Genomic DNA, 26434 nt, shown 5'->3' on the forward strand with positions numbered 1-26434 from the left:
GGACCACGATACCTGAGGTTCCGTTCGGTGGCATCTCGAGTACCTACTACTACCGTAGAGAGGAAAGACCACTGCTTGCAAAATAGCAGCTCTTACCGTCATATCACGATGCTATTTCTAGATATCTCGAGTTCGCCAACATCGAACCTTGAGGCAAACACTAGGTCTTGCCACAGCAGTTATCTTGCCTCAACATCGTTAAGCACCTGCCTTCCATTTATCCCCCCTTTCTCTCCTGCCTTCCTCCACAACCAAAGATACGAAGGTATTTCTAGTAGTTATTAACTGATAGCCTTGATACTTGAGGTGGTTTTTTTTTGTGCCAGCTCGCGATCTCCTTGTTACTTCCCCACAACAAAATATCCTCATCGCCCTAAGTCTCGAGGGGATTCTATTTAACAGTCCTCGTAAAACATTCTTGTGAATCTAACTTGAATTCATCCGTCACCTCTTTTCGACGTGGTCCTAACTTTCTTAGTTACCTAGGAGGTACATAGTTATCCAATAGGTATTTCAAACTCCCTTTCCCCTCCCCCCTCAAAGTAATAACTCTCTCAACTTTTATTAAATATCCTGACTCACAAGACTAGAAGCTTGGACCTTTGGTGATTTCATACCTGGTACGTATATTCCCTCCTAAATTCTCTCAATTTCATTGGCTGCCTAAGAATACCTTGGTGTTTTTAACTTACACAATCAGATAGCAGACATTATCCAGATATCCTCTGGATACCATTCTCCCCACTGTGGTCCTTTTTAGCAGAGTTCGGTTTTATGAAGAGGTGGGCAGTTTAATTGCCCAGGTATCTACTACCGATCAAGTGCATAGTGAGTGAACCGCTTTCGAACCCCCATATTTCAAGATCAGGTACCTTGTTGCCCTGCAACCCTGATTCTTTATGTCCTTACTACTTGTCATCTCCTCTTGTTCACGGAATTACTCTTTTCGCATATTCAAGTCGAGTCATGACGTGGGGCCTTTTTTTTGGACGAACAAATTGCTAGGCAACGGTTAGACTGTACCCTCGTCTGTACACTTTTAGCCACTATCACCAACCCCGTTGCGTCGCAACGCTTCAAAAGTTACCTTGTATTGACAGTTGTCGTCGGTGCATTGGTAATTATATTTAGTACCTGACGTACCTTTACACACACCTCTACACACAAACTTGTCTTCCCGATTTTATTTAATACGCATCCCGCACTTTCAAATATTCTTTCCTTCCGTTACACCTTCAACACACTTTCAAACTTGACACTTTCAATAACGCTTCTACCTTCCCTCTTCCCCCAAGACTAACCCAATTGTACGGATAGTTTATAAAGATTCTGTGGATATTAATCGACAAAGTAGTTAACGACCCATTCACATCAGCACGCGCATTCACCTGGAAGTCTTAAGGACTACTACATCTTGGACCTCTATCTCAACAAGTCATTACTTCTTTTCCAAACCACTTCACTTATCCCTTTAGCGTTTCTTTACAACGCCGGTCGCGACTTAACAACAATCAACTTCTTCGTGTAAGTGTTTAGCCTGCTTATCCCCCCGCGCACTACTACTAGAACATTATCCCTTCAGTAATAAGTCATCTATCAACACATGATAAAACAACTACTTGTCTACTTAAATAATGCTGACTTTACATATTGTTTAGTTAAGTCATATTCTATTTACATCTCATTGATCTAAGTGAATATGTCTGGAACTACAGCTCCTGGTAGCCGATGGGCTAACTCCAAGCTACCCCGACAACCTCTAACTGGAGGTCTGAATGCCACTTCGCGTGAGGGCAGTGACACTGGTGCTCCTGTCCGAGGCGCTTCTCTTAACAAGAACATCAGTTCTTCCGAGGCTGGTAGCCATACCATGGCTTACACCACTGTAAATGCAGTGGACAGTACTGAGGCGGCACGTGTAGTCACTATTCCTAGTGGCAGCTACTATACCACCCCTAGATCATTTGGTTCCACATTGATGGGATCGATGGCTGGCACAACTGCCTCTAACATCAACAATGAGAAGGTAACACAGATCCCCCTCCCAAACCTAATCCTACACCTACATCTTGTCGTTTATTAGTTATTGATGATAATCAAACATGACAAAACACCCTTTGTTTATCTTAACATCGTAAATTAGTTTACCATGCTAACAAATTTACTTCTCATCTTATAGGTCCCTTCGGTAGAAATGTTCATGAACATGCACCAGGCTCAGCAGAATATGCAGAACTTCCCTAGTGGAGTTCCCTTCAGTCAAGCCCAGCAGGTAGCTGTTGACAATGCTATGCAGCCATCAATCATAGACCACTCGATGCTGCTTCGCCTTCAGCAACATTGGACCCCTGCAGATTGGAATTTCCAGAAGCGTGAAATGACAGGCATGCCGATGCAGGAAGATTATGACAGAGTTGCCAGTGATCGTCGACAGTCCTGTGCCATTAAGAGCGAGAATGAGGAGGTCTTCAGACAGGTCCTTCACAACGTCGCGAATGGTTTACCCACGACCTCCCCAAATCAGAAGGGCGGCCACAAGCGAAAGAATACAACGGTTTCGGCACCACCCAACATGACACTGGACAAATCTCCTACGGTGCTCAGGGGTAGAACTGGTTTAACCTCTTCTCAGAGCCAGATAATCAGTCAAGGTGGCTCAAGCTCGGCAGTCGACCTCATAGGACTCTCTCGAGGTCGCCAAACGCCTATCGTTCAGGGCAACCTCGTCCAATTCACTACTCCCACCAGTCTCCAGAGAGTTGGTTTACTTGATCGCAATCTTTCAGGGGGTCAAAGCCATAACAGTACCACTCCTACAAGAACTCGGCGAATTAGCCCCTTAGCTCCCCCGGGAAGTCACAGCGCTGACCGATCGGCGCAGTCCATCATCCGTCTCAGTGCCACTACATCGGGTTCTTCTAGTGGTTCCTCAAGCGGAAACGGCCTCCTAGAGTCTTTGAGAAAAGCTCAGTCAGCCTCTCCCACTCCCTTGACAACAGAGCTGATCCAGCAGCGACAGACTCTTGTTAAGAGCCCTTCTAGCCAGCGATCGAGTCTACGATCAACATCTCCTATCTATGGGCCATTGGAATTCCTTCCTATTCCCGAGGAAATCCAGAAGCTTCGCTCGGACTGGTTGAATCACTTGACGGGACCTAATGGGCAACCTACTGTCGAAAATATGCTTCATTCCAGCAACATGCCGTTTGTTGAAACGTGCCATCTTGCCGAGCGCAGCAACCACGGGATTGTTTGCATTAGCAATGTAAGTTATTCATAGAAATGATGGACTATGGGCATATGATTAACATTCTTCTAGATCCCCTATGAGATTACCCGTGCCGAGATTATCGCCTTCTTGGGTCGTAGCGCTCGTATCCTGAACGACAAGGATGAGCCTGTCCATATTATCATGGACCGCGTTACTAGCAAGACCAACGATTGTTATGTCGAGTTCGTGTCGTTCCAAGATGCTGTGAACGCCGTGGATAAGCATCGAGCGGCTATTAAGCAGGAACGCCACCCTAAACTTGGTGACCGCAATGTGGAGATGACAGTTGCTTCTCAGGCGAAGCTTATGAAGGAACTTTTCCCTACTGCGCATGGCATTGACTGGCACGAGTCTCCCTATGCATTCACATTTGGTTCCGAGTATGACTTTGAAAACTTCAAAGGATTCGTTTGTGCGGAAGAGATGGGTATGCTCTATAAGCATGCTGAGGCCAACTCCCACGTAAGTAGCCTTTTCCCCTTATTTTTAATTATGTTCTCGCTCCTAACATTACCCCTCTACAGGCCTCATATGCGAAAGGTTGTCCCGAACGACCATTTGAGTGCATGATCAGCACTCTGAAGAAGATGCCATGGTACCTAACTGAGCGTATCACCATCAAGGAGCGTCATTACATCTATGATGCGACATTCAAGATGGTTCAGTACTTGAAGGAACTTCTTGAGAGAGGCACAATGCGCCGTGGCCAAAAGCCCGACTTCAATCGCCTTACCAAGCAGCTTTTCAACCGACTTGTAAAAGCTGCTATGCTTTGTCCCGGCTTCACAGTGAGTCAGAAGGACAACATTGCATACACGGCCAACTTGTCCGAGCTTGACTTGCGCGATTATAACCAGCCTCGTTTTGCCGAGCGCTGGTGCCACCAGTATGCCCTCGGTGTTAAACCCGGTGCCCCTCTGGATGTCGTCGAGGTATGTTATATCCACCCCTATTCCACTGCTTATAGATTGTATCCTAACAAGATTGAACAGTACTACATCGCCTTAATTAACATGGAGACTTCCCGAGTTGTAGATAATCTCAGCGTCAGTCGAAAGCGCGCCTTGAAACTCGAGCAAAGCAAGACCTTTGATTACTGGGGCTTCTTCTGGTGCGAGATGGGTTTGCCGTCAGGACCAACGTTCGACAATATGACGCTGGCCGACGTTGCCGCCTTAGAGTGGGACGCGATCGAGAAGATTATCCGCCGTGCCATTACGGGAGGACAGCTGCCCTCCTACTAGAGCGAGACGGTCATCTAGACCTTGTGCTATTCAGTTGCATAGACTCGGGGTAGTCACTATCAACTTTGCTTTTGCTATAACGACAATAACGATTGTCACCAACGGATAACAAATCCAACCTCGTTTCATCTCTAGAAGTCCATTTTGCTACACCTATTCGGTCTTCTCAGAGGGCTATTCATGCTAGCCATCATCATCATCGAATGCGACACCTGAAGGAATCCCTTGCTTGACCAGCTGCGGAAAGATTTATTGAAGGTGCATCAGCACGTGGTCGCTCATCTGAGCCGCTCGTTCTGATGGGAATGTCAAAGTTGAGGATCTTAACCAGACTTCGCACCCTGTAGGCTCTGGACTGAGCGCAGGGGGGATATTTTTTCGCAGATTTATTCTCCGTATCTACATGAGTAGAGAGACGCGAGAATTAAGACGCATGTCTTTGGTCATTATGTGACAATAATATGGGGTAATCTACTACACCCAGAGTTCACAAGTTTGCGATTTGCTAGGAATCCGGTTTCGTTTCTTTTTAGTTGAGGCATCATTCGTAGATAGCCACAATAAACTATTTCGTTGGTCAACACGTTACTTAAGTCCACTAGTTATTAGTTATGCCTTCTTACTTTGTAAGTAATTAATGCGTTTAAATATTAAATAACGATATGGAAAATTGTGAGAACCCAATTCAGAATCAAGATAAGAGGTAAGTATATATAATCATAAGTATAGGTAAGAGCTATGTAGTATACCTAAGTCACGGTAAGATGGGATGAAGTTAATATTATTACTAATCGATCCCCGTAGCCCCGAATATTGGTCGGGCAGATCGGGGGGTAAGTGAGGTGATAGGACGATTATGCAAACCAGTAACTCTCAGATACATGTATTTCCCCGCATGAGCTTATACCAGGTATTATTACACACGTACTGTACTTTTGTAAAGTATTATACACGCAAGATATAGAGCATAAATACTTGTTTATATGCTAAATGCTCGTACCTTCAATGTAGTAAAGGTACCTACCTAATTCAATTATTTGGGAAACAGCGTCCTTGGCGCCTAGAAGGTACTAACTCCACTATCGACCCGCCAGTTGCCCACCTACCAAACCTCATCCCACTTCCTGGAACTTTCCATAGTCGACAATTACCAAAACACCAAACCTTACCACATTTCCCCATCTTACCTCTTATCCAATCACGCTGAGCTGAGACCGCACATACCTTCGACCCGAAACTTCTTACCGAAGTCCGACCTCGCCTTCTACTAAGATTTTCGACCGAATCTATTGTCTGGTCCCCTAAGCCAACGAGGCGCAAGCCTCTGACGCAAAACCTCGAGCGAACTGCTATAAACAGTCACGAAACAAACCGCCAAAACGGCGTCTACCGACCAACAACAGGTCCCCGCGACCGGCGGGGGCGCAGTTTCAGCGGCACCCACGTCGCCAAATCAAACCTCTACCTCTCCGACAGCTACCTCTCCGCGCGGAATGGCTGGTTTAACCCGTCCCATCCTGCAGTCCATGCCGGACACGCGTCAGCAATCGTTCGAGGAGATCTACGGGCCTCCGGAGAACTTTCTCGAGATAGAGGTAGGTCCCTTACCGAAACACGCCATTGTTCATATGGCTTCGTTGTAGCTTCGTGAATGGCGCATAGCCTTACTTAACGAGGCACACGAGCAAGACTTATACTCTTCTCCCTCCCTCCCTTCTTTACTATTTTATATGCATCACACGACACAATTGAATCAGCAGTGCGACCAATGGTAATAGTAAGCTGACCAATGGCACTTGGCTATATGAAACAGGTCCGCAACCCGCGCACGCACGGCACGTCACGCAACATGTACACGGATTACGAGATCGTGTGCCGGACCAACATCCCGGCCTTTAAGCTACGGCACTCTTCGGTGCGCCGGCGCTACAGCGATTTCGAGTACTTCCGCGACATTCTCGAGCGCGAGAGCGCCCGCGTCACCATTCCCCCGCTCCCCGGCAAGGTCTTCACCAACCGCTTTTCCGACGACGTCATTGAGGGTCGCCGTGCTGGGCTCGAGAAATTCCTCAAGATCGTTGTTGGCCATCCACTACTCCAGACCGGCAGCAAGGTCTTGGCTGCGTTCGTACAGGGTGAGTTTGACTTTTTCCCCTTAGTCACATTCTTAATATGGCAGTTCTCCTTTTCATTCGATGGGCTGGCTATGAGGATTCAAATAAGAATATGAGTGAGCGGAAACGGGTTACATAAAAAAATATTTTTTTTATAGCCAGATTTGAGCTGTCATGAGGGATTGACGTCAATATGCCGACTATGTTCGAAACTGGATAGCTAACTCTGATCTCTAGACCCTAACTGGGACCGCAATGCTTGGTGACTGCGACTTTTCGACTCATGGACTACCAATAACGGATCACAAAATCCCGGTAGCCGTCGCATACCTAGAAAGCTGCGGAAGAGACCGCCTAAACAACTCGTGGAGACTCACTTGCAGGGGGTAGCATCGAAACGTAGTAGCTGGGAGACGGAGACGACATTACGATGAGAAACGAAGGAACCGCTTATATTACTGGCCTGAGCTTTACGGATACGAGGTTAAAGAGTAATTGCGTACATCTATTTCATGACGCCTGCGTGGACATAGCTGACTTGATCAAGATGCGGTTTAAAGCCGTCTAGCAAAAATGATCAAAGTACTAGTAGTCGAAAAATACTTAATTTCGTCGATTTTACCCATATTAATATAATTTGCGCTTTCTATTCCTGGGGTGTTTCGTCTAAGCTTAATTCAAGCAACCGACGGTTTAGTTTGAACTTCTACTAGACCCGAGAAATAGTATTGTTATCCGGGGTAAAATTCGAAGCTTGCTTTGGTACCTAAGAGATAATGCTCACAGATGACTTACCTAGCGATCAAGTCCAATTATATGAGTACACCAGTTGACATAAAAAAGAATAAAAAATTTCCACGAGATGTAAGACATGTTTGAGCCTAAAAGCCAATATGCGTCAACTAAGATACTAACCCAGAACTGGGAGGAAAAACGAAATCAGAAATTAGAGAAGTGGAAAATTATATGAAAAAAAAAAAATCAAAAAGAAAAATCGAAAAAATAAATGGAAAGTCGCGACAACGACAGGATTCGAACCTGTGCGACCGAAGTCATTAGATTTCGAGTCTAACCCATTAACCACTCTGGCACGTTGCCTTGGATGACTGATGGCCTTTTATTTGACACTATATATCCTTAGCGTGTGTAAACTTCGGCGAAATTAGGGTAGCTACTTAGAGCGCTGTGATTCGTGAGAATTTGATGGGGTAGCGGATGCTTGGTGGTATTGACGATCCACTATGATATGATGTCTTGAGTGAATATATAGATGGGAATGATAATTAAACTTGATGATTTGAAGTTAATGTCTGTAATTATCATATGTTTCTATATTATAGTGCTCAGTCGAAATCTTATAATAAATAAATACTCAAGGGAACGAGAACATGATACCTAGGTCTCTTGCTAGGCTTATGAAGACCTACATGTAGTTAGCTACCTAGTTTAATTTCGTAGAGACGGAATTTATCTGATCTAACGTAGTACACTCAAGTCTTATACTGAGGCCCACTACATGTAGCTATCCCTTATGCTACATGATTGCATGCATTTTCAATAGATATGGTCTGAGTGGATCGTTTTTATTTTATCCTATTCCTCTTTCGCCTTATCTAACATCATTCATCCCCCTTTTACCTTCCCAAACGCCAACCATGCTATATGCCACTCCGTACACGTATAGATCATAGCTGCCTGCTAGTCCAGCTTGCTTGAACGTAGCAGGCTAACGAGAACCTTGCCGTGTTTGTGCCTTCGTAATTCTATCGTGACCCAGCCTTTTTCTATGACGTATTTCCGTTTGATATACAGTAGTGGTGATGTAGCATCTGCACAGTGTCTATGTATGTGCGTAGGTGGGGACATAGACGAGATTGTTGTTTATAATGGCTTCATTTGGTGCCTATGATTCCTTGGATATCCAGTCCAAGCTCGAGAGGTATCGTCATTCATCTAGCATTGCCTTTTCCTCTTGCCTCATACACCAAGTTAATGTTATTACAAGGTCGGTATAGACGTGTACCATCGCATTCGTGGATGTTAATAGGATTGGAGTTGTCTAGAGGGGCGTTAATACGTGGGTTAGTGCCAGAGGTATTTTTATCTAGCTCTTCGCGCCGAGGAACTTGATGATAACTTCGTACATGCCGAACATAATTGCGGCCGAGGGGATTGTACGCATTAGATGAGGCGTTAGACCTCCGTATAGCCCGATGACGCCCTCCTCCTTCCAGACAAGTTTGAAGCATTGTACGAGCCCCGTATACTTGGGTCTACCATCTGACATCGGTGCTTGTCTGAGCCGAGTCCGCGCGACCTAGATATCATGTTAGTTAATTCTTCTTTCAGATCGCAATTTGATTCTTTGATGGCGTTGTATAATCTCCATGAGTACTCACCTCATGCGGATACGTCAATATAGACGCTATACCCTTAGCTGCACCGGCACCCATGAAATTTCCTGTCCAGTCAACTGTACGATCCCACCAGGTCTTTTCCTTGCCACTTTGCACGATCTGTTCCTCCCGTATTCTTAACTTGCGTTTAATTTCTTCGTACATCATCCACTGCAGCGTGCTTTCAGTGATGCCAAGATAACTTGCGCTCAGACCTTTAAAGAAGCCCCGCGGACCCTCGTCCCGCACCACTTGCCGGATACAGTCCCAGCTGTTGCGGTACCGGCGCGCACCTACGTCACCCTTGCGCTCGGCGTTATTCTTGTCAAGCTGCAATCGCGTCTTCACCAGCCATATAGGGTTCGTCGCAGTCCCTGTTGCGATCCCTGCTGTCACCGCACTGCCTAGATGCACAATCGGATTATCCGGGGATACATCTAACCATTGCGAATATGCCCTCTTGCTCGTGGGGTACACATAAAAGTTAATGCTTCGCGCCGGCACGACTCCGACCAGGTTCGGCCCCAGACCTTTGAATAGCGCTCGCCACCCTTCTAACTTATGCACGTCGCGCAAGATCTGGAATGTTTCTTGTAAGTGATACGTGGCTGACTGCCATGGGCCAAGGCGCGCTTGGCCTGTTGCTTCTCGCGCTGCTCGGAGCTGGGCTTGATAAAAATCGGACTGAAGTCGGGTTTTGAGAACATCGAGAGGTGCTGTTAACACAGCTGCTGTCATGCCTCCGATACTGCGAGAATAGAGAGCCTTAGCGAAAGCCTTGTATGCATTTCTTTTTTGAAGAGCATTTTCCAGCTTTAAGGAGCTCTATAGACGAGGAAGAGGAATCATGACGTACCCTCCGGCGACCAAGTGTGGCCAAGATCTGGAGAATGGCGACGATGTTGTCGCTGTAGCCTCGGGAGTTGCAAGACCAAGCTCACGAGATTGCGGTAATGGCGACTGCTGTGGTATCGGAAATGCGCCATCGTGACGCTTTTTGGTGTTGTTCATTGTGTAAATCGCATGGGGTGGCGGCTGAGCCATGACCCGTTATGGAGATGACGGCTATAAGTCAGTTTCTGTGCGGCCTGTAGGAAAACATTTACTACCGACACTCCATTAAAATGTTCACAATTATGAGCTTATTAGAATGGCAATTTTTAAAAGTGAGAAACGTTTTGTTTAAGCTGTCGACAAGTGAGTGGAGGTATTGTTTAAAATTGGAAAATTTAAAACTGGAGGTTCGCTACTGACGACGTCAAAGAATTACATACAATTAGATTTGACTTTTTTTTTTAATGGGTACCGCCGCCACATTGTCTTATCCCGTCGCGTCTAATAGAGCAGCCCTAACTAGCGCGCTTCTCAACTGTTAAATTAAGTGGGTCATCATTAACTGTGCCTCAAACACCCGCGAGCCCGGTTTTCGGGAAGTTTGGGCATGTAGGCAGGTCACCCCGAAGGAGGCCAGGGGGGAGGGGGGGGTCAGATACATACATATAATGGATTGTAAGACACTTAATTGAGCCTCGTTAAGCCTCGGTGTCTTACATCAGGTTATCTAGCACAATTTTAACTTCATCCCATTGCCAGAGCTAAGTAATATAACTTCAATTTTTTCAATTTCTCGTATATGTTGGATAATGAATAATGGTAAGCAAATGAGCAGACATGAAGCTATAATGCACGCCTTCTCCCAGCCGTATGCTGCCCGGGTATATACAAGTTTCCAACACCTAAAGAAAACCCGCATGTACAATTCCACCTACGTATATATGTACGGCCAAGTTATTGTTGTCTTGTTCTCGTTCCGGTTATTCTGAATGTTGATGTCCCCCGCGCGAAATCGCAGCAGCATCTGCCGCCGCGGACGCTACGGAAGCCATGTGGCTAAGCATTGACTTCTGCTCCCTAAACATCCCACTAGCTAATTCTTTCCTTGGGTATTCTGGTCCCTGACGCACATCTCTTATATCCACTTCCATAGTTTCATGCCTACTTATTGGTGTCTCTGGTCCCTTTCTCCAGACATCGTCGGCGGGTCTACCGATGGCTATCCTCGAACCAGACCTACTCGTGCTAGGTTCGTCGCTGCGTTCCGATTCCCTACGTCGTTCGCCGAATTCGAGATGCGATTGGGATCCGAATACAGCTCTACCGGAGTCCCTTGCCTCGTCTCCGTCGTCATCTCCATCTCCACCAGCTTCTCCCTTAAGCCAAGCCACCTCCTCTTCTGTAAGCCCCTTCCACACACATCTTGCGTGTTTCTTGGTGCATCCCTGGCAGGCAGTTAAGTGTTTAATACACTGTGTCTTGAGCCTTCTGCATCTGTCACATGGCGGATGTATGGCGTCTCCACGTGCTAGTCTCTCGATCTTGGCCGTTACCAAGGCGCGATTCTCTTCCTCTACATCCCTCATAGCTGGCTCAGTGGGATAGCTAGGTGAAGGCCGGTTGCTACCTAGAATAGTTTGCTGTTGAATAGAGGTTCTTGGTGTCGATGTTGCGGTGCCCATTGGATTTGGTGTTGGTGGTATAGAACCAACAGAAGAGATTCTGTGACTAGAAGGTTGGGAGGGAGCGAGGAACTGCTGGAGAAGATCGGCATGTAAGTCGTAACCGGGGTTGGCACCGGAACCTAACGATTGATTTACAGCTTGGAAGTTGGGACCGGAGGCTGATTGCGACGCGCGACGCGCTTGTATAGACGCTTTTCGTCCGCTCAAGTGGTAGTTGAGTTGGCGGGCCCTACGCGCCACTTCGTCCGCCTTCTTGATTAAAACCTGTAGGCGCTGCTCGACAATTTCGAGAGTTGCTAATTCCGCCGTCTCGTCTTCTTCTAGAGGTTGTGGTGGGACAAGCCTAAACCTGTCCAGAGCGCCAGATACTATTAACCTCCAGTCATCTTCTCCAATTTCGACCTGGACACCTTTTAGGGGGAATTGGCAGCAACGCCCGCCATTAGGAGTAGGCGTCAATACAAACTCCCCAGGTTTTGCCTTGGCAAACTCGACAATGTCAAGCCACGTAACCGGATCAGGGCTAAATATCGTTTGTGCCGGAGTTGTCGTTATTGAGCCTTCAAAAGCGCCCTCCATCGCCTTCAGCAAGCGGCTACCCGTCAACTTCGCTCCTAAATTAGAAGCAAGGCTCTCATGTCTATTCAACACTCCTGAGTCATCGCGTCAGTCCTTGTATATTCAAGGAAGAATAGTATAAGGTGGAAACGGCTCACCCTCATACTCGTTGACTAGGGTGAGAACATCGGAGAAGGTATCGCTGTCGCCTTGTATGAGCTTCAGTTTGACCGGATGGGCCTTTGACAGATAATTGATAGGGGCTATCGTGCCTTCGATATTGATAGGTTAGTATCTTTCCTAGTATCTTTCTACGGAGCGGCTACACTCCTCAATTGGACTTATTTTGCGAACGTGTAATAAAATAGTTGGATATAAAGATACGATACATAAATAAGGTAAGTGTATTTCATAATAGGACATGTGATGATAAAGAGATGGAAGCCAATGTTACATACGAAACAAGGCGTAACGATATCATCGTGTCCCAAATGGAGGCTACCTATGAAGGTGTGGATATGTGTAAGTGTGTATGGGTGGGTGAATGAGACTTACCTGACTGAGGCGGAGGCGGTTGTGGTATGCGATCAGCATGAGGTGCTTGACTTCCATTGTCATCAGATATGTCTCTTTTTCGTTTATGTTGATCAGACTCTGAATTGTGCGCCATTCCAGCACGCCTCACAGTTGAGAAATTTACAGATGCCTCTTAAGCTTTGGTAGGAGTCTTGATATACAAAATGATTTGCAGCTTTAGGATAACCGATTGACACGTCCAATTAATTCCGTCGCTAGAAAATACGAGTTGACATATATGAGTATAAAACAAGATGAGTGGGGAGTGGTTCGCTTGACGTTGCTATTTCTGTCCGAGGGTTTGAGAAGGTGATGTGATGTATTATAAGGGTAAGCAAACAGCGGGAGCACGCTTTATTACGAATTAATTCTCCAAGTCGCAGATGGGCCGAGAATTGCGAAACGCCCGGGAGCGGCACGCAGACTGTAAAGTTAGGGCTGCCGAGCTTTTGGGCTTTTCCGTTTTTCTGAGCTCGGCGGCCGTCATATGAACGAACCTTTAGATTCGTTTGCAGTGAGTAAGAGGGTAGCTTTTAAAATACTTTAAAAATAGGGGAAATGGGTTCGAACGAGAGGCCAAACAAATTAAATGGAGAAGGAAGAAAAGGGGAAAGTCAATATGAAAACATATGATGTAGGTATTGAGGGATTGAGGTATGGAATATATGGAGGTATTGAAGTACGTGTATGATAAAGTAAGCAAGTGAAGTATGATGATACTCAGCCTCGACGCAAATAGAAAATACGGAGTAAACTACCGTGAGAATGGGCTGGGGATAAGGGAATTTCGGAAACCGGGGTGGAATCAAAAGACGCGGGGCTCAAAATGTCTAGTGTTCAATAGGTATGGACATAATTGTTGATCTCTAGATTTTATGTACGTACCTTGTAGTTCGGGGAGACACGGCACGGAACGATACCGCAGTAGGTATGTTAGGTTAGGAGGTAGTATAGTATAGTATAGTATAGTATGTAGGTACATGTAGTATAAAAACGAATTAAAATAGGATAAAGTTCCTTAGGTTGGTGGTGAAAAAGAAATCCGCCCACAGATTTTACAGACGGCAGTTTGCTAGGATCCAATTCCCAAAGTGCGAATGGCGAAGTGGGTTAGGTATACCTACCTAGGTTAAGGTACCTATGTACCTCCTAGGTACGCTTTTAAGCTTGCTGGTTTAGGTAATAAGACTCGATATTATTGATGGGCTTTTTTTTTTTTTGCCCCAAGCTCTGCAGGTTAATTGAGCTGAGGTAAGAGCCACAAGCCACCTACCTTTATATTTGTGCATGTGTGTAAGGTATACATCTATACCTAACATTATGTAAACAATATTTACATATACATTGATTATGTTGTTATCTGTATATTATGTACCTAATGCTTATAGTAATTTCATATTAAACATAGGTTATCCTGGTTGAACTTTTCTTCTCTCCCCTCTTCTAAATTATAATGTTCTAATGGGGTAGGTTGTATGCTCATAGGATAATACGCGGGTAGATATCAACAGAATGACACCCGACCAAAAAGTTGAAGTTTAGCGACATCTCGGCTGTTTACATGAGCTTCACGGAATAGAGACCGAAAGCTCTCCATCTTCCGTTCCCTTTTGTCGCTCGCTTCTCATTGCCTCCCCGGACTCGCCTCGGGGCCCTTTGCAGCTTTGGTTAACCCTAGCCGTATACAGGAGAGGATCATCGACGCTGGAATTCCGCTCTTTTTAAAGACTTCCCGACCGTATGATCCCTTGTCGCCGCACAAAACAAGGAAAAGATCGACGGACTACATGAGTTTGGCGTTGAAACCCACTTGTGGTGATGGATCTGAGGTGCGTTAGACTAATAAGCAAAAATTTCGAATGGGTGCGATTTGAAGAATACGGTTTAGGGCCTTCTCAGCTCAGGATCTAATTCTTTTGAGGTAGTGAAGAACGCGAGTTGACAACTCCCATATGAGGTACTTTTTATTCATATTAGTTAGTTACATGCTTTTTGAACTTTTCTTTTTTACTTGTTTTTTCTCCTATTTTGCCATGAACTAACTATACTCTTCACATCCATACAATTACTCTTCGTACGGTACGAAATAATGTAAGTATATTTACAGCTTTAGAAACGAGAAGAGATGTGATATACTCTGCAGCTTACATCCCTGAGAGCCGCTAGAATAGATAGAGGTGCTGCCGAGCTTACATCCCTACATTTGCAGGACGCTACTCAGATGCTGCATACAGGCCGCTAGTCCTTCGTCGGGTCCTTTTTATGTAAAATGCTCTAAATGCCCCTCCAAAAGCCCCGAACAAGCCACTCAGCACCCCGCGGTACCCCTGGACACGGCACACCAGAAGAGAGAAGCGTTCGAGAACAAGCTAAATTTTACAGGTCAAAAAAAAAAAAAAAAAAAACCGCCCCTCCTTCGTCTTTTTGAGGGGCACTCCAGCCTTGGATCAATTGGAGAATAGCCTTATCGCGGGGTTCCACTAATTTGCTTCTACGCAGCCCAAAGCCACAGAGGGGAGATTTTAAAAAAAAGCAATCGACTTTCCCCGTATTCTACGATCGACAGCAACTTGCAAACTGCAAACTGCAAACTGCAGAAGAAAGACATAACAATCTACGCATTAACGCATTAACTTGACTAGGGACTTGGACTTGTGGCTGCGTGTCCTAAATGTACCTATTCACCTATTAGCTGACACATAAAAGCCCGGATTAAAGGCGCAGAAACCCGGACCGAATTATTACAAGGTTCTCACTACTCGGTGATAACTTCACCCAATCTCGATACCTCCTTTGTCGCTTGTCATTGCAACCGTATTCATAGTAGCCTGCAACACCGATTCGTCACCGAACGGTCCAGACCTCCGCGACCCCCTATCACTGCATCCGTCCAACTTCCGAAATCAGTCTTCACGAGAGCCTAGTCTTCTTCACCGCATCTTTTTCGGTTGCTCGGAACAGCGCGTCCTCCTCTGCATTCCAGCTCTGCTGGGGAACAGTGCATACTTTACCACTTCAAAACAAACCCACGTCCACACCCAGATTACATAATGGCCGACCGTGGTCACTACCGCGGTGGCCGAGGAGGCGGCGGACATCCCCGCGGAGCGCGGGGCGGACGAGGCGGAGGACGAGGTGGACACGGAGCTGACTCGGGCGCTAGCGGCGGTGCACCGCAGGAACGGGAACGCCCAAAGAAAGAGAACATCCTCGATCTAAGCAAATACGTAGATAAGAGGATCACCGTTAAATTTAATGGTGGCCGAGAAGGTCTGTCCTCGACCATGCCATCCCCCTTTCAGTCAAATTATATAACCCTGGACTACATCTATTGTAGTGCTAAACGATAATAGACTCGAGCTAACTTATATAACTATATGTAGTCACCGGTACACTGAAAGGTTATGATGCGCTTATGAACTTGGTCCTCGACGACGTGCAAGAAGTTATGCGAGGTAAGCCAGCTATCAAGTTCCTCAACTGCCTAATCTAGATCTACTATCCTATATAACTTGCCGGCAAAAACTAATGGACGCCTACGTAGATGATGAGGGGAAAGAGGCGACTCGATCACTAGGCTTAGTCGTCGCCCGAGGTACTCTACTAGTAGTCATCAGCCCAGTAGACGGAAGCGAGGAGATTGAGAATCCCTTCGGGCAACAAGCGGAAGATTAGAATCCCGAAGGCTTGCGGCTCAGCGAGTAAGAGGCCGGGATAATGAAAACTAGCGGGATTTCTTAAATGTCCCCCAGGAGTTTAGCATGGAAGAGACACCTGGAATATTTAGCCCTATGAATGGCATAGGTCTCAAATCAAATCGAATCAAATACGGCTATGATGCGAAAATGAAAAACTGAAATAGTAAGTAGTACGATATGCTTGCCGGAGATGAGATGTAAGTAAACAAGGCCATGACTAGGGTTAGGACATGTATGACAAATAACATACTTATATTGGCTCTACGTATACCCATCGAAAAAATATTATCGTACTATCGGTAAAATGGTGTTCGGCCCTTCGAGTTTTCAACTTCAAGCAGCTTATGCCTCTCTTACGCTACACCTTAGTGTTCAATACATGTTCATACACACGTCACCTATATCACGAGATAGTCGTGTATCCCTTTTAAAAAATGCCCTGTCATTTCCTGGAAATACACTGATATTGACAACCCAACGCTCCTATCTGTTTATATCAAAATAAAAATACACGCCTATTACATACTTTGGACCACAGGTTAATGAAATCATACCCTCTCATAAAACTTACCTCCTAATTCTAAGACGGCCGCGGGACAATGGCGGTGATAGACATATTGGAATAATAATCTTATTACGTCAGTTGCGTATGTGCTCCTGTCGTATCATATAGTGTGGCAGAACTCTGGCTCTAATATCGAATAAGTATACACGTAAAACTGACCTGTGCGTCTAACAATCAAATCACATCACAGTACCACAATCAGTCAAGATAATTCCACTCTTGCCAAGGAACAAATTCCTGAACGGTAAGAAACTTTGCTTATATTCTACTTTATACTCTGGGAGATAGTTAGGTATGTTTGTGATCATAGACGCTTCATTCACGCATGCTTCTTTCTTTTAAACCCGCATCTTGATCCGAAACTTTGCTGAGAAAACAAATCGCAATGTTGTATGTCCTTCCTTCGTAGTCAGCCTAGCCGACCCTGTCTATGACCGCGGGAAACGGCGACAAACCAAATCGCGAGGTTACTACCTGAAAGAGGAGCGCTATGGTGCATCTCTTGTTATGTATCGTCAGTATTCAACTGATTGACGAAAATATAGTCCAATAGGGCACGGAGGCTTCTCGATTCGGGCCGACTCCATATTGACGGCCGCAAAGAAAGGGATTCAAGTCGTAGTCCCACGGTCTTCGCGTGGAAGAGTGTCTAGATCTGTTGATGATTCTATGATTGTAATTTCGTGTTCTGAATTTGAAAGACGAGGCTTCGCTTCCTTGGTTGTTGTATGTTTCGTCGCGAATTCCTACGACTTTCGGATGAATTCTACTTTGAATATCCTATCCCATCGTGTATTGTTCTCAATGTCCTCATTGCAGAACCCTTCATAGGTGTTCCTGTTTCTCTCAAATTCAGAATATAGTCCTATTCCCCGAGTTCCTCTAGCTTTCCTCGTGTTATGGTGTTCATTTGATTTGCCAACTTCACCGAACTGTGAATCGTTTTCTTCTCCCCAACATCCGTGAAACATCAATTTGCTGATCTTGGGTGCTTGGGTAGTCGGAACCGCGCTCTCTCTAGTAGCGATTGGCCTGCGGCTTATTAGCTCCCTTAAGTAGGTCGCTAAATGCACTCTGGGCCTGCTTCTTCAACTCTTTGTATGAGACTACGAATGTCGATTGGTGGTCCCTACTAGTGAGATAAATCCTTTCATCGATACCGGCGTCTAGCTTATTTAGGCAACTAACGATGTGACCTAAATCAACGACCGGGTTTCCTTGGGCGTCAACTTGATGGAAGACATAGTCTCGGAAGAGTTTCAGAGTATAACGTTCTGATGTCTCAGCCCAGTTGGGGTCATTGTCAAATTCTGGTCGTTCGTTAATAGAGCCCAACTTCGCCATCAATCGCACTAATCGGCCATTCTCGAGTTCTCTGCCTAAGTGAGCGGTAACCTCGTCTTGGGTATTGAATGATGCCACCAGTACATCATCCATATGCTGAGCGAGATCGTATACTAGATGCTCCGCGGTCCTTGTCGGTACATTTTGTGGTGGGCTAAGTAGCCAAGATATCCTCTCTTTTAATTCCGGGGAATACGCTCTGCCTAGCTGCTCAAGGGGTAGGCGTAGGTCACCAAGATTTCGTGGTGGAGTGTTCGTTGCAATGCTCAGGATGAGTCGTCCCAGGCTATAGAAATCCTCCTGCTGTAACTCCTCAAGTTGACGAGGTACTTCAAAGTGCAGAACATCTAGAATTGAACATGCACCAAGCCTAATGCGATTCTTGTCCGTCAAAATTACTTTGTTGATGTCGACGCACCGCGCTGCAAGCTTAGCCTTGTGTATTGCCTTAAGAGCGCTAGCTAGCTGGACAAGATAGCTCCATAATACCCTCTCTGATACGGTTGTCGGGCGCCCGAAGCGGTTGGTAGGAAAGTGATGCTCCGCTAACGTCTTTGAGAGAGGATGATAACTGTGAACGAATACAAGGGAACTGTCATTGAAGTCTCTTGTAGTAAATGCTTCAATCGTAGTGACTATATTGGGATGTATAATCTTCTTCCACGAATTCACGGCTTTAATGGCTTCCTCATTGGTGAGGCGAAATCCTAACGTCTATTTAGTTCGACTTCTACTTAAATCAAATTGGGGACAGACCTTCGATTCGCCTTAAGCAGAATGTGTTCCCATTCTTGCGAGAGGTTGCTTTGAATACCCAACTCGGAAGGCCAAAAGTACTAGCTGTGCTTCGAATTTTGGTATCCAAAGGAACGAGAGAATGATAATGTTGGAGAGAAGGCAGCTGTACTCCAGGTTGACTCGGAAGGACTTGTCTAGTAGCTTCAGACTTTTTCTGAAGGTCTTCTCTGAGAGATTCCGGAAGGAATAAGTCATATATCTGTCGCTGGTAAGGCTGCATACTCTCTCTCCCCGTAGTGATAGGGTAGTAGAGGTGATATTGAAGCTATAGCCTGTCAGATAGTGGGTCAGGATGGATATATCAAAACCGGGGTCTTACAGGTTGAGACGGAGCCGCATAAGAATTTTGAGCGGTATAATATGGTGCACCTGCTCCGGCCAAGGCGTTGTGATCATCGGCGTATGGATTGTACGGTGTTGAAGGGAGTGTTTGATTTACACTGGACATGGTAAACGGATCATAGCCAAGGGATCCACCATCCGCCGAACCGTTACTTGCAGTCTGAGCCTCATTAACTTTTTGATCCAAAAGCCATCTTTCTTAGACTTACCGCAGTATTTAGATCATAATTTTGGGGGGTAAAATCTGGAAACGGTGCTGGTTTAAACAGCGTAGTCCCCGTATCTTGTTGTAAGGTCGAAGTTGTAGCTGTTGAACACGTAGGTAAGTATACAATAGGGCGTTAGGAAATAGGCGTCCTCACATGTAGAGGCACCCCGGGGTGTAAAAGGTGTAGCGTTCGTCGAGAAGTTAGACTTCTTGCCTCCAAGTTGAGTAGGGGTGAATGACGGGGATTCGACATTCAGAGATTTCTTAGAACCACTAGACAATGGGTTAGCAAGACTGGCGGAATATGTTGCACTGGAATCGTGAAAGCTGGCTGGATATCCTGGGCTAGCCACATCACTAAATTCTGGAATATATGTCCAAGGCGAGGGCCAACGTGAAGGAACTGAGGAACTTCTGTGAGTAGGACTCATGTTGAACTCTTCACGCTGGATAGAGCGGCCAGGAACCACGGTAATACGGGTACCCGGACGAGGCGAGAGGCGAGGCGCGAAGTCGGACCGGCTAGTAACTAAAGGGTTTATCGAAAGGGTTTTACGGCCCCCAAAATATCGCAGAGCCCAATACGATGAATATGCTGGTGTTGTAGGAGACAGCGGTGTTTCTGTGAGCTCGGATAATGGTTGAGAATAGCTGGCGGTTGGCTCCGAAATAACTCGCCCATGGCTTTTCCACCAACTGCAGGCCATTTTTGCCTCGAATTGTATAGCTCGTTATTTTATAAAACGACTAGCCCAAAGACACCTTCCTCTTTGCTTATGTCTAATAGCAATTATGATAATCGAGAAGACTAAAACTCTAGTAGAGGTCGGTAGATATCGAATAGTGATCAGATACTTCCACCCTATCATGTCGATTGCCTCGACCGTCGAGCGGCTATTTTTTATTGGCTAATATTTCTACATGCCCTAGTTTGAAGTCTCTTTGATTCTATACAGAACTGCTCTTGCTTCGTTGTAGAAATCTCGAATGGGACCAAAGAGGGAGCCAGCCAGGATATCGGGATTGAAATTCGGTGTATAAAACAAATGAAGAGCGTCACTACTTACTTGTCCATTGAATTAGAGGAGCCCTTATCATGGTTGAAGGCACATCCCTGATCTTCATAACGACAATGGCCATATATTAGTACGTTTCGACAGAGAGTGTCCTTGCTGTCTAAAAGGGTATAAGTCAACATAATTAGAATATTAAGATGAGTGAGTCAGCTAGGAGGCACGCCCATGACGCTATGACGCGCCCATTAACCCCATTGAATTGAAAACATACCACGCGTTTTAGGTCTTGGGGAGGCCATCTGCCTCCCTCTATCGGCAGTGCCGAACCGCGTATTCGCCATTGGTATTGGGTAGAGGTTGCAGATTCTCGTAGTTTCGGCATGGAGTAGTCGCTACGTAAGGTCAGGGGGGAAAGTATACGCTGCCCCTGTCGATACAACCCCTACATATATATATAGTCAGGTATTAGTTTGTAAGGTTAGAGGAGTGAGTAAGGGCGAGAGAATGTAAGAGTAGAAGAAAGTCCGAGTCAGAGTGCACGCACGTACTTAGACACCTCAAAGCGCTCCCATTTTTCTGGCAAGAATGGGCGAGCTCTCGCCCATAAATCAAAACAGTACGCTCAGCAAGGACGAAAGGGTTGAAACTATAATGCTAGAGTATCAATTGAAAGTATCAATTGAAAGGTTTAGGAGGCGAGTGTGAGGCTGACGATAAGGGCACAAAGATACGATGCGGATGTGTTTAAGCACGTCAGTAGAAGTTGCAGTGAAGTTGTAGTGGGATGACGGCGCCAGATTACTAAGAGCCGGAAAGCAACTTAATTGGCCCCGACGTCCGATGCCAAGATGTCCTCTCTCAGCCTTGGAAATAATTAATTGTAAATGCACAGACAATAAAGGAACTGACATGGAAGAATATAAGCTTTTCATGCACGGTACTATACTGTTTATGATAAAAACTAAGCTATTATAGGCTTCAAGTCTAAACGTTGTGCTTCACGCTAGTCCTTTCAAAGTAATACATACGTATTAAACTTACATACCTGCCTTGCGTACTACGTACTACGTACTGACTTACAATTAGGTTAGGTAACTCAACTTATCAGCCCGGAAGGCCACCAAACCTAACAATCCCCAGTCTTCATTTGTCTTCACCTCAGGCCAACTTACTCATCCAGCTTGTTGAGTATCAACCTAAGCACGGTACCCTTATAGTTCTTAAATCTTCATTCAACCGGTAGAACAATAAACTATTACAGGTAGTTAGTGGCATATTGAAAGTTTTCTAAAACGACTAGTGGCAAGAAGAAGAAGAAGCTATCGAGGCTTTAGATCTATTCAAACTCACAACTTCAAAGGACGATACCGACTTATTAGGAATCGCTAATTCATACGACATATGGAGCCCTGATATTAAATCACGCAAATTTTATCCTACGCTTAGTCGTACATATCAAGACGATGGCAACCAACGGCGATATCGATATAGGCCAGCTCTCTCCGGAGCAGCAATCGGCCCTCGAACAGTACACCCAGGTCACAGCACAAGATGTTAAGGATGCGGTGCCGTTGTTAGAGAGGTCGCAATGGAACGTACAAATAGCAATAGCTAAGTTCTTCGATGGCGAAGGTCCCGATCCCGTAGTCGAAGCTATGGCCGCTCAGAACGACATTCCCCGACAAGCAGCGAGACACGAAAACCTACAAGAGAGTTTCGCAGCATCCGCACGGCCTTCTGGACGCTCAGTCCCGCGAGCCAGACCTGATCCTGCACCGAGGATAGTGCCTCAACCTCAGACGACCACTCGCCTGCCTTTCGTCCTATCTATCCTATTCGCTCCCTTCAACTTCGGATACAGAGCCGTCTCGACGCTCTTCCGCACATTCATGTACATATTCGCATTTCTCCCCGCATCTATACGGCCCCGCATGATAACCACGAGTATGACGAGTGGGTGGAAGGGCACCATGGGCCGGCGCATGCTGATGCCGCGTGATACTGCCTCCCGGTTCAAGCGAGAATTCGAAGAGGAATATGGTAACGACAGCCTACCCTTCTTTGAGGGTGGTTTCGCGCAAGCCCTCGACTTAGCCAAGAAGGAGCTCAAATTCCTCCTAATAGTGCTCATGTCGCCCGAACACGACGACACAGAATCTTTCACACGGGAGACCCTACTCTCGCCTGACGTCATCAGCTTTGTCAACGAGCCCAACAACAATATTGTCCTATGGGGCGGCAACGTCCTCGACTCCGAGGCGTACCAAGTCGCCGCCGAGTACAACTGCACCAAGTTCCCCTCCTCATGCCTAGTGTGCCTGACCCCTAAAGAGGGCAGCACCCGCATGAGCATCGTCAAGCGACTAGCCGGCCCTATACCCCCCGGAACCTACCTCGCCGAGATCCAAACCGCAATCAACAAGTACGCCCCCGACCTAGCCGGCGCCCGCGCCGAACGCACTGCCCACGAAGTCGCGCGCACCCTGCGCACCGAACAGGACTCGGCATACGAGCGCTCTCTAGCTCGCGACCGCGAGCGCGCCCGCCAGCGCAGGGAAGCCGAAGCCGCCGCCGCCGAGGCCGAGCAGCGCGCCAGAGAAGAAGCCAAAGCTGCAGAACGCCGCGCCGCCCAGCGCCAACAGTGGCGACGCTGGCGCGCGTGTACCGTGGCCCCCGAACCCGAAGCTTCCGCCAAGGATGTCGTACGGCTCGCTCTCAAGATGCCCGACGAAGCGGACGGGCGAATCGTGCGACGGTTCGTGGACACGACTACGGTGGAGGAATTGTATGCTTTTGTGGAGTGCTACGATTTGCTCAAGGGAGGAGAGGAGCTCGATGACGATGTGGAGGAGCCCGAGGGCTATGAGCATGAGTACAAGTTCCGGATTGCGTCGCCCTTGCCCCGAGTCGTTTACGAGCCGGATTCTACTGCTACGCTGGCGGATACGATTGGCAGGTCGGGTAACCTGATCGTCGAGAGTATAATCTCCGATGAGTCGGATGATGATCAGGGTGCAGTGTAGAATATATACAGACTTACTTAATATACCTAGCAGAATAGAACCATTATATGAATATGTAATGAATCGGTCACTATTTGTAGAGATGTGTTATGTGTGGGGTTCGTTAATGCATCGTGTTAAACAACCAGAGCTATGCTGCTATCCAACCCTATTTTATCCCAGACGCCCTACTACTAGTTTACAATGTAGAGTTACAGCTATACAGGTACATAGGTATATAATGTTTAGAGCCTCATCAAGCGAGGATTTTGAGTACAAGTTCTACAATCACCTTTTTTACTAGGCAGTCCTACACGGACTATTTCTTGAGTTAGTTTTACACAGGGCCTTCGTCCGGCCCAGCTGGTATCACGGGATACTTCGACGAGTTCGGGAGCAATACGATCAGGAAGCACAGCGCTGTATTAGAGTATGAGCAATTTGAATATAGACCAACTATTATTTTTGGGTATTGTTTACCTGTGTGACCTTCCAGTGAACCGTCCTGTTTCGCCCGATTTCCCTCCACATATTTGTGGCGTGATCGTAAAGAAGAAGCTTGAGATTTGTTGAGGTGAGGATAAGTAGCGGGTACGTTTCGTCTATCCGCACAATCCCATACTCGATATTCTCTAGACATGACTCGCTTCCTCTATCAGCATATAACCAGCTATTAAGACGCACCGGTCATTAGGTTAGACATTAATGGCCTTGTTGATTGTCCTTAGCAAATCTCTGGTGGATCCGAGCAATCTGTTCATCGACGTTCACGCTCTGCATATGGTTCATGTGAGCCTGGCTCCGGCCATCCGGATTGCCGTCGAAGCTATTCAGTGCTGCTCGCTTTCTTCTCGCCATCTCTTCTTCAGATATGGGTTGTCCGGTAACGCCGTCGAACAAGTCTCCTCGTTGGCTTGCGAATCGTTTCAAGTTATTAGCAACATCAGAATGTGACAGATTCGTCGTCGCATATCGCGATTCGGCTTTGGCCTTCTGCTCCTTCCATTGCGGGTCTAGTAACTCGATTCTCATGTGCGCTTCTAGCTCATTCATCGGGATTTGCTGATGACAATTTGGACAGAGGGCCATTTGAGTTCCTTGTCGGTTAGCCGCTCGCGCAGCCGCGCGAGGAACATAATTTTCTTTAATCTTCATCGGAGCGGCACCGCCCTTGGCCTCCGCCTGAGCATGTTGCATACGCAGACGAGCTTCCTCTCTCTCTCGTATCCGCTGTGCTTCCTCATCCTCCTGAGTGCCACCGGGGCGTGGTGGCGGGGCCATCTGATACGCACCTTGAGCCGGGGGTTGAGCGCCTTGTTGTACGGGATGATGAGGAAGATTGCAATTAGGTGGTTGTGCGTATCCGCCATAGGCGTTGTCTTCGTCAGTAGGCATCGCTTCCTCAATACGTAGGTTAGCACTGACGGAGACCTTGGCCTTCTGTTCAAGAGAAGCATATTGTAGTTCAGAGAGGGAAGTCGGTGGGGGTAGGTTTGCTTGGTCATCAGCTTCGGTGAAGACTACGGTCTCGACAACAACGAAATCGTGCCAGTCGATCTGGGCGTAAGATAGTCGTTCCTTTTCTTCATCCTCCTCCTTCTTCTGCTTCTCGTCCTCTTGGTGTTTCAGCCATTCGGCCCTTTGTCGTGCTCGGCTCAGAATACGATATTTATCATCGATATTCTGCTGTAGCTCAGCAATCCTCTCTTGCTGAACCTTTCCCCCTTCGCCATCGATACCGCCGGCTCGTAGAAGCATCGAGTATTGATCGATGAGGTGCTGGAAGAAATTGTGAAGACTATGGTTCGGTCTCAGGAAGTCAAATTGGTAGTTACCAGCCTCTCTTTGCGAGAGTGCAGTCATGAACTGCCTACCGTTCTTTGCAACGAAGAGTGCAGTCAATTTCACAACCTCGAGATCCTGGGCGCTGATATTGGGCATACGCGCGGAAAACTGGAAGTCTGGAGGTTTTGGAGGGCCTTCGGGTTTCGCTTCGACAACGGCAGCGGCTTCGCCTACCCGGCCTGCAGCTACAGCAGTGCCGCGGCCCTCTTTGATCTCGCTTAACCTCCATAGATAGTATGGGTTATATGGGTCGGCATTGCTAAGGAAGCTGAATTTAGGATTATTCTTCTCTTTTTCTCGGACGCGATCTTCAAATGCGATACCATTTCGGGCAACGAAGCCGGCTGTTTTCTCAAGGATAGCTATAGATAGGTTAGCTCAGCGCGACTTCTGATTCAGTAGGATGATGCTTTCGACTTACTTCTGAATTCTTTGGGTGGTAAGACAACACCTTGGGGAGGTTTGATGTCATCCAAAACTGCAGCTGCATCACCATTAGTATCGGTAGCCATATTGATGGCAGTTTCAGAGAGCCTCCCTCGAAATTTGTAGATGTGAACGCGATTGTGGAGGCTGCAGCAAGTAAGGATTGGCTAATTGCGCGATGATGTCGCAGCAAAGAGCTTTAACAAAATATCATGAAGGTCGGTTTACCCATGTACCGTAATCGGATTAAAATATAATCCGTAAATTTAACCAATCAAACTGTCCAAACTGTACTTCGGAATCAAAACTGTAACTTTTGTACCGTTATCTTTTGACTTTCCAATAACATAACGGTAACCCAATAAATAACCCGATACAATTACCTCTGATAACACTATACCTGTTACTCGTGTTCATAAATTACGGAATTGCGGGGGCACTTCGAATTTCAATTCGTTCTAGACCCTTAGGCGCATACATTAGGTACATAGCGCGGCTTCACAAGGCTTGTA

The 26434-nt window shown here is 46.5% G+C and overlaps 8 protein-coding genes across 8 annotated transcripts; 4 read left to right on the forward strand and 4 right to left on the reverse strand.

Moving 5' to 3' along the window:
* Positions 1-1699: 1699 nt before the first annotated feature.
* Positions 1700-4515, forward strand: GL218_02823 (putative rna rnp-1 protein; the record flags this gene model as incomplete). The annotated part of the gene is made up of 6 exons (XM_033579360.1): positions 1700-2026; positions 2180-2758; positions 2882-3265; positions 3320-3733; positions 3796-4203; positions 4264-4515. The coding sequence occupies 6 exons, from the start codon at positions 1700-1702 to the stop codon at positions 4513-4515; spliced, it is 2364 nt and encodes a 787-aa protein (XP_033436411.1).
* Positions 4516-6008: 1493 nt separating this feature from the next.
* On the forward strand, positions 6009-6895 carry GL218_02824 (Sorting nexin-3; the record flags this gene model as incomplete). The annotated part of the gene is made up of 3 exons (XM_033579361.1): positions 6009-6110; positions 6329-6650; positions 6867-6895. The coding sequence occupies 3 exons, from the start codon at positions 6009-6011 to the stop codon at positions 6893-6895; spliced, it is 453 nt and encodes a 150-aa protein (XP_033437133.1).
* A 1838-nt stretch (positions 6896-8733) lies between these two features.
* GL218_02825 (uncharacterized protein) lies at positions 8734-10036 on the reverse strand (the record flags this gene model as incomplete). Its single annotated transcript, XM_033579362.1, has 3 exons — positions 8734-8946; positions 9029-9773; positions 9882-10036. The coding sequence occupies 3 exons, from the start codon at positions 10034-10036 to the stop codon at positions 8734-8736; spliced, it is 1113 nt and encodes a 370-aa protein (XP_033437134.1).
* Positions 10037-10839: 803 nt separating this feature from the next.
* Positions 10840-12772, reverse strand: GL218_02826 (uncharacterized protein; the record flags this gene model as incomplete). Its single annotated transcript, XM_033579363.1, has 3 exons — positions 10840-12197; positions 12261-12374; positions 12658-12772. 3 exons carry the CDS (start codon positions 12770-12772, stop codon positions 10840-10842), a joined length of 1587 nt encoding a protein of 528 aa, XP_033437135.1.
* A 2956-nt stretch (positions 12773-15728) lies between these two features.
* GL218_02827 (U6 snRNA-associated Sm-like protein LSm7) lies at positions 15729-16353 on the forward strand (the record flags this gene model as incomplete). Its single annotated transcript, XM_033579364.1, has 3 exons — positions 15729-15948; positions 16062-16133; positions 16223-16353. The coding sequence occupies 3 exons, from the start codon at positions 15729-15731 to the stop codon at positions 16351-16353; spliced, it is 423 nt and encodes a 140-aa protein (XP_033436407.1).
* A 1605-nt stretch (positions 16354-17958) lies between these two features.
* GL218_02828 (PAB-dependent poly(A)-specific ribonuclease subunit PAN3) lies at positions 17959-20340 on the reverse strand (the record flags this gene model as incomplete). The annotated part of the gene is made up of 5 exons (XM_033579365.1): positions 17959-18992; positions 19042-19348; positions 19403-19585; positions 19635-19732; positions 19788-20340. 5 exons carry the CDS (start codon positions 20338-20340, stop codon positions 17959-17961), a joined length of 2175 nt encoding a protein of 724 aa, XP_033437131.1.
* A 1772-nt stretch (positions 20341-22112) lies between these two features.
* GL218_02829 (UBX domain-containing protein 10) lies at positions 22113-23672 on the forward strand (the record flags this gene model as incomplete). Its single annotated transcript, XM_033579366.1, has 1 exon — positions 22113-23672. The coding sequence occupies one exon, from the start codon at positions 22113-22115 to the stop codon at positions 23670-23672; it is 1560 nt and encodes a 519-aa protein (XP_033437132.1).
* Positions 23673-24353: 681 nt separating this feature from the next.
* GL218_02830 (uncharacterized protein) lies at positions 24354-26008 on the reverse strand (the record flags this gene model as incomplete). Its single annotated transcript, XM_033579367.1, has 2 exons — positions 24354-25858; positions 25918-26008. 2 exons carry the CDS (start codon positions 26006-26008, stop codon positions 24354-24356), a joined length of 1596 nt encoding a protein of 531 aa, XP_033436359.1.
* Positions 26009-26434: the final 426 nt, after the last annotated feature.

Source organism: Daldinia childiae, assembly GCF_008694065.1.
Source record: "Daldinia childiae strain JS-1345 chromosome Unknown Scaffold3, whole genome shotgun sequence".
NCBI lineage: Eukaryota > Fungi > Ascomycota > Sordariomycetes > Xylariales > Hypoxylaceae > Daldinia > Daldinia childiae.